We start from the raw sequence: 7,680 nt of genomic DNA, 5'->3' as shown, positions 1-7,680 counted from the left end.
GTACAGGCTGGTACTCAGCACTGCACAGCTGTGTCTTTACAACAATTTGGCCAGTGGACAGATGAGAACTGCCTGGACAGGTTGCCTTTCTTCTGTTACAGTGGTGAGCAAATATTCAGCACCTTCTATCACAAAACAATGATTCAATGACTACTGTAAGGAGAAACAACCAATGTTGCTTATTCATTAACAGATTCATTAATAATGTATTATAAATTCCTTGTGTAGTTAATGTCTGATGATCAATACAACTAGTATCTTTACGTAAAATAGAAGGGATTTTTAGTTTGAAGCAGACATATACTGTAGATCATCAAATCAACATAAATGTGTTTTATAATTACACACACTGATTTCCCACATTTTCACAGGTAGGTACAAAGTAGGATTGACAGTTAAATTTAGAAGTGTGGAAAGTTTATCAAAGTCTCAGATTGAAGACTTGGTGGTTATAAAAGTAAGTACCTGAACGTTAATATATATATATATATATATATATATTAATTAATTAATTCATGACCATTCCATACAAAATTTTTTTTTTTTTTTTCATTTATGATCATTCCATTAAAAAAAAAATAAGCATACTGTGTTGAAGGATATCTCACAAACACAAAACAAATCACATTTCAGCTCCGGGAAGAGTTTATAAGACAAGGACTTCCCAGCAACTTCACCATGCATTTAAGGAGCTATCGTAAAATCAGCCCATGAGAGACGAGAAAATCATTTCTGCACACAAGAAAATTTGTTGCATGTTTCATTTTTAGAACTTTGTAAACTTCAAGTTTCTTAGTTGTCAACTCCTGATGATACTTATTTCTGTAATCTAAAAAATAAAAGTTTTGAATAAACAATACAGTTTAATTGTGTGTGTGTGTGTGTGTGTGTGTGTGGTTGGGTGGGCTTTTCCCCAAAACTCCTATGCCATAACGTTCTTTCATTTGTATAAATAATTGCAATTATTTGCTGAATGTAATGTAATAAACTAAATTTAAACTACATTTAACAACCTTAGCCTACACTTATTTACAATTCAAATCTTCTAGAATTCATCTTTCCTTGAGATCCAGTCTTCGAATCTAGGAACTGTCTTTGTAATTGTCTGTGCATTAGTGCATTAGTAAGTGTATTTGTTTAAAAACACTAATTTAGTAACAAAATACATGATTACCTTTAAGAATGAGTTATTTTTTAATTATTTACTCAACAAAGACACAAATTCAATCCAGGAGGATCTGTTGCATGCATTTCTGGATTTCATCAACTATGAATGAGAGATCTCTAACTGGAGATCAATTTCAGACATGAAATGTATGAATTCATGAAATTTACATGCAATCATATTAAGGATCTTTTCACATACAAACGCTCAGCTCTGTCTAACTTACCTTGAGAATGAGCACTGATGGAAATTAATTCCCATTGGCTGTGTGCATCTGGCCAGAACATCCACTAAGCCTCTTTAACCATTGTTAATGTAGACTCACAATGTTCAGTGCACAAAGTACAAATCTGATAAAGCAGCTATGTGATCCACGTTTCATGATCTCAGGAATGTTTAAAGAAATGATCCACCCCTTTTACTTTGCCAACCATTACAAATACAGTCACATAAACTTAAAACGGCAAGAAAAATCCAAAGGTAAACTACTGAATTCGTTATTATTTCCATTCTATAAAGCATACCAAATTACATTTTCTTTATCATTTGAACAATAATATTAAAAAACGTTAAATGTATTATTTTCGCACTGCGCAGAAAGAGACTGTGGTCAGCTCTTCTTTCACAAACTGGAAACCAGTCACGGGTGAAACTGCACAGCCAGATAATGGTTTCAACACACCAGGACAGGCTGATACTCAGCACTGCACAGCTGTGTCTTCACAACAACCTGGCCAGTTGACAGATGAGAACTGCTCAGACAGGTTGCCTTGCTACAGTGGTGAGCAAATTTATTAAAACAATAGTTTAAAAATACTACAAGGAAAAGGAGAAACAAACAAAATCACTTATTCAACACTACAGTAGATTCATCAATAACAAATTTATCACAAATTCCTTGGGCAGTTGATCTGTCTGATGATCAACACAACTAGTATTTTTACATAAAATAATGTTTAGTTTTACACGGACATACAGTATAGATCACCAACTCCACATAAACATGTTTTTTAAAACATGGTGGCAAACAACTATGTGTTTACATGGATTATAATGGAGACTGGTTTGATATATCATGTGACAATATGCTACCATTCATCTGCTATAATGACGGTAAAAACAATTTGTTTGTGAGATGTTCTATTCTTTTCTTAATGAGTATTTATGTGTATCTGTTTTTATATTTGTCATATTTCATATCTCAGGTAGAGTGAATGACACACAGAGTTACATAAGAATCAGTGATGGGAAAACCTGGTCAGAAGCTCATAGATACTGCAGAGATCATTACACAGATCTCGTCAATGTGAGAAATAAGACTGAGAACCAGAGGATCCTTGAGACAGCAGGTGGAGGAGTCTGGATCGGTCTGTACAGAAACAGGATTTGGTCTGATCGTCAAATAACCAGTTATGAAAACTGGAGAGCAGCAGTTCCTACTTCAGCACAGCAACCAGATAATGGTTGATATGACTATCGTCAGTGGTATTTGCAGCAATGTACTGCTGTATCGTTCAGCCATTCAGGTCGATGGACTGATGAGAATTGCTTATTCAGCATGCCTTTCATCTGCTACAAAAGTGAGTTCATTTTTACTATTTTGTTTTTCGTGTTTAGTTTTGGATATTATTAGGGCTTTTCACCTGGGTCATTCTAAACCCTTGGTAAATGGAATCCTGGGTTATCTTGCTTAACATTTCACACTGCTCATAATTTACCTGAAGTTAACAATAGGCTTTATGATTACTGACCCCAGACATGATCCCTTAGTAATTTTAATCTTAACTTATAGGAATCTGCTCTGAATCTTTATGTACCCGTCAGTATCACTTTGTGAATGAGTCTAAGACCTGGACTGAAGCTCAGAGATACTGCAGACAGAATTACACTGATCTGGCCACCATTGATAACATGGAGGAAATGAACAGACTATATAAAACAGTACGCGGCACTTACTATGGCAAAGCTTGGATTGGACTGTATGATGATATGAACAGCTGGAGATGGTCACTGGATAATACAACATTAGATGGAGGATTTAAAAGCTGGTATGTTCAGCAACCAGTGGACGCGGGTGGACAGAGTCTGTGTGTGTACATGTCATATCATTGGGGAATATGGAGTGAAGCCTCTTGCTACTATACGCTTCCATTTGTTTGCTATGATGGTGAGAAATGCTATTGATTTCAAATATTTTATTAGAATATCATATTTAAGATTCCACAATATCCATGTTTAATTTGCTTCCCTACAGGAAGACCAAACGCTACTGAACGTTATGTGGTTATTTACTATAACAAAAACTGGACTGAAGCTCAGAGTTACTGCAGAGAACATCACACAGACCTCGTCAGTATCAGGAATGAGACTGAAAACCACAGGGTTCAGTCATTAATTTTTGATTATTACACTGTTTGGATTGGACTGTACAGAACCAGATCTTGGTCAGATCAGAGCAACTCTTCATTCAGTAACTGGAGGACAGGACAGCCAGATAATGCTGGATACAGTGAATACTGCACTGCAGTGTCATTTAGAGACTCTGGGAGCTGGACAGATGAAAACTGCAACACTGCATTACCTTTCATTTGCTACAGTGGTGAGTAGATCACTTAGACCCCGACAGAGTTTGCCTACAGATACTGACACAGCTGTCAGTGTTATTACAGTATATACAGTGTATATCTGTGGTAATGCACCTTAAATGATCCATATGTGTCATAACTGCCAAGGAAAATAATCTGGAATCCTCCCTCAGTTTGTTTAAAATAAAAGTAAATAAAGTAAATAACTACCACACATACTTAAAGTATAATATTGTTTGCTAGACCAAACTATCAGCAGCGGTGCTGTGCAATAAGCACTAAACACAATACTGCGGGACATATAATTCCAAATCCCCTGTTTTTTGTTTGTTTGTTTATTTGTTTGTTTTTTTGAAATTAAGAACAATATAGAACATGTACATATTCTGGTTGTCTTGTTAGTTTACAAACGGTTGTTTATTACTCCCAGATTATAGATGAGAAATCTTTGAAATGCAACATTGGCATTCAATTTTGCAAATTATGTAACCCCAAACACAGCATTAGCATCATTCTGTCAGTATCACTTTGTGAATGAGTCTAAGACCTGGACTGAAGCTCAGAGATACTGCAGACAGAATTACACTGATCTGGCCACCATTGAGAACATGGAGGAAATGAACAGACTGATTAACACAGTTAATGGGAGTTACAATGATTCAGCCTGGATTGGACTGTATGATGATGTGAACAGCTGGAGATGGTCACTGGAAGACAATGATTTCTATCAGGAAGGAGAGAGAGATTTCAGAAACTTCTATCATGAACCAAACAACTACGATGGGAATGATCTGTGTGTTTACATGAATTATGCTGGAGACTGGTTTGATTCATCCTGTGACAACTTCTTTACATTTGTTTGCTATGATGGTAAGACATTTAATTTATAATGATAAAATAATAATAAAAAAAAGACTATTCATGCAGTTACGTTTTATCTTAGGTACAGAAAACTCCTCTCAGAAGTATGTCTGGGTATCTGAGTATACAACCTGGACTGGAGCTCAGAGCTACTGCAGAGAGAAATACACAGACCTGGCCAGTGTGAGAAATGAGACAGAGCATCAACAGATAATAAATGTTGCACATTATTACTATTATTATGTATGGATTGGTCTGCACAGAAACAGACTGTGGTCAGATCAGAGCAACTCTTCCTTCACACATTGGCTGCCATACACTCAAAGTGTTGAAGCACAGCCAGATAATGGTGCAAGTGTCCAAGCACTGAATGGAGCTCAACATTGCACAGCAGTGTCTTTACAATACTTTGGTCAGTGGACAGATGAGAGCTGCTTTGCCAGTTTGCCTTTCTTCTGTTACGGTGGTGAGAAAACATACCTTCTGTAATTAAATCAATCAATCAATCAATCATGTTACACACAAAGCAACCAAATAGTTAATTTGTAATATTAATGTAATTAATAAGATCAATAATCTTTTATGCTCTGACTTCCACTGGCTTTCTGGTGGACATCATGATCATCATACTGACCCACCATTTCAGATAACTATGGTAGGTTTGTGTAGACAAGTGATCTTTTCTTTCCAATATTATTATCTTAATGCATATACTCACAAACCACTTTCTATTTACACAGTATTCTATTTTGTTTTCTTTTTACTGATCAGTGATGGGACTGAGAGTGAAAATTACAAGTGTGGAATATTTATCAATGACTCAGATTGAAAAAATGGTGATTACACAGGTAAAAAAAAAAAAAAAAGACACAATATGAAACAATCATAAAAGATTTACTAATTAATTAATAGCATTCAGAAATATCTCACAAACACAAAACAGATCACATTTCAGCTCCAGGAAGAATTTATCAGACAAGGACTTCCCAGAAACTTCACCATGCATCTGCGGAACTATCGTAAAATCAGTCCATGAGAGACAAGGAAAGCATTCCAGCACTCAAAAAAAATTGTTTTTTATATTTTATCATGGTACTTCACTGTTTAAGATTTTTGCAATACTATAATAAATCTGTTCTTCTGATATGACCGACTTTTAACAAATATATACAGATCTTGGTTTGAAACAATCTAATTTTTGTGGTAATTATCTTATTGTTTAGAACTTCTATGCCATAAAGTGCTTCAATTTGAAAAGACTTTCAATAATTTGTTTCATCTAATCTAGAAGAATGTTTAAAATAAGTTTTGTTTTACTCATTTTTGTATGTTTCTTGCCTGCATGTTTAAACAACAAACTTAAGCTTTATCTGGTTGTTTATATTGAAAAACCAAACAGTAACCACAGCTGAACTACTACTACACACATACACATACACACACACACACAAACACATTCTTTAAAAATCTTTTGAGTCTCTTTGATTCAGAGGTATTTGTACAAGCTTGAATTCAGTTACTCAGTCAGGATAACACAAAAAAGTCTGATGATTGAACAGTGCAGATATTAACAAGAAAAAAAAAAAAAAAAAAAAAAACGTAGACCAATATTGGTTTCCCTTTTTCCTCATCCTTTATCCACCGATCTGCCCTTTCTTTGTGCTATCGATCAACTTATTAAGTGTCAAATCAAATGCACTTTATCATGGCTGCCTGCTTGTTTTCCAGGCGTCATCTTGAGCAATGGAGGCAAAATGCTGCCTGTGGTTTATTTCAGCTGATTAATTCGACCCACGCTGCTTTTATTTGCCACGTATCTGGTGACTGATTGACTTGGATGGGTGAGATTTTCAAAAAGACTGTTTGTTTCATGTATGCATACTGTTATTTTGCAGATTAAAAACTGAGTTTTTCAGAAGAAAACAAAAGTGTAGCAAATTCACTGTGACAGACAGACAGACATTCAGGTAGCCTAGATAGATAGGCAGATGTGGAGAGACACCCACACACTCTCACAAATTATAGCTCACATCTGTTGCTATCAGTAGATTATAATGAAGTACATGATGAGATGAAATACAGAAGAGAAATTCATGACAAGCCAGTTGGTGACATTATTTACACTGACAAAGAATATTTGCACAACAGATTGGGTGACCCAAAGCAATGTCAAAACTTGACTCTGTCAGATGAGAAATTCAAAATGACAGGCTCCAATATGTTGCACAGAAGGATGGCAACAAATACAAGGCTTTGAGAGAATATGACAGGCTCTGGAATCATGGCGTCTCTGTGACAGCATCTTAAAACTCAATATCACCACACAAAGACCAGAAGCAGCGTCACATTATTAAACCGCACAGTAAAGGAGGTCTTTGTGATGGTGAGATTCATAAAGTGTTGTCGGATTCAATTTTGGGGAAATATTTTTTCTCAAATCTCAGAGGGCAAATCATATAATAAGGTGGAAAAACAAGCTATTTATAGAAACTGAAATAATTTACACTAGTTTTGAACCTCATATGCATACAGTACACATAAAAACTAAAAAATCTGCCAGTGGAGAAAGGCAGTCTGAAAAGTTTAATAACGTGCTGTATATAATGTTGGCCATGCAAATATAACAGCACTGACAGTACTGACCTTTTCTTTGATATTCATGGTCACACGGTTGCTTGTGTAAAAAGACAAACCGACTGAGCATCAAATAAAACCAAATGTGTTTTGCAATGCCATTCTGAAACAATAAAATGCATTTAATCAATTAAATTGGTAATTAAGCACCAATAAAATGTAAACAAATTGTACAAATATTAAATCAAATAAAGGACATAAAATTATGTTTAGGGTGTTTTAGGGCAGTGATTGCTTTGTTAGTGCAGTTTATTTCAATACGTGTGAATGCTGCAATCCCAAAATTGGTGTGCACCAAACAAATTGACCAAGATTAGGATTGGGTATCATTAGAATATTATCAACTCTGATTCCAATTCCAATTCTGCTTATCGATTCCGATACTTTTTTTTTGATTTCCCAGTTTTGATTCCAATGTGAATAAAAGATGATATC

At 35.2% G+C, this 7,680-nt stretch overlaps 1 protein-coding gene across 4 annotated transcripts; it reads left to right on the top strand.

The window, feature by feature from the left end:
- The first annotated feature begins 2,182 nt into the window (after positions 1–2,182).
- LOC127152436 (C-type mannose receptor 2-like) lies at positions 2,183–6,185 on the top strand. 4 transcript variants are annotated; one of them, XR_007825073.1, is made up of 8 exons: positions 2,183–2,278; positions 2,371–2,745; positions 2,958–3,332; positions 3,420–3,764; positions 4,252–4,620; positions 4,694–5,266; positions 5,383–5,459; positions 5,567–6,185. XR_007825073.1 is itself a non-coding variant. In XM_051093094.1 (6 exons), exons 2-6 carry the CDS (start codon positions 2,724–2,726, stop codon positions 5,098–5,100), a joined length of 1,518 nt encoding a protein of 505 aa, XP_050949051.1. In that variant the 5' UTR covers positions 2,183–2,278; positions 2,371–2,723; the 3' UTR covers positions 5,101–6,185. The 4 variants fall into 4 exon arrangements, 1 of the variants encoding a protein (XP_050949051.1); XR_007825074.1 differs by having other exon boundaries at positions 5,555–6,185; XR_007825072.1 differs by having other exon boundaries at positions 5,383–6,185.
- The last annotated feature ends 1,495 nt before the right edge of the window (positions 6,186–7,680 follow it).

Source organism: Labeo rohita, chromosome 21 (assembly GCF_022985175.1).
Source record: "Labeo rohita strain BAU-BD-2019 chromosome 21, IGBB_LRoh.1.0, whole genome shotgun sequence".
In the NCBI taxonomy this organism is placed as follows: domain Eukaryota; kingdom Metazoa; phylum Chordata; class Actinopteri; order Cypriniformes; family Cyprinidae; genus Labeo; species Labeo rohita.
This window is presented reverse-complemented; position numbering and strand designations above follow the sequence as displayed.

What these genes read in the sequence shown, in the direction of transcription:
- LOC127152436 (XM_051093094.1), top strand. Translation starts at nt 2,724, where the DNA reads ATGCCTTTCATCTGCTACAAAA. An exon ending in GCCTTTCATCTGCTACAAAA is followed by an intron (nt 2,746 to 2,957) that starts GTGAGTTCATTT and finishes CTTAACTTATAG; the next exon opens with GAATCTGCTCTGAATCTTTA. An exon ending in TACATTTGTTTGCTATGATG is followed by an intron (nt 4,621 to 4,693) that starts GTAAGACATTTA and finishes GTTTTATCTTAG; the next exon opens with GTACAGAAAACTCCTCTCAG.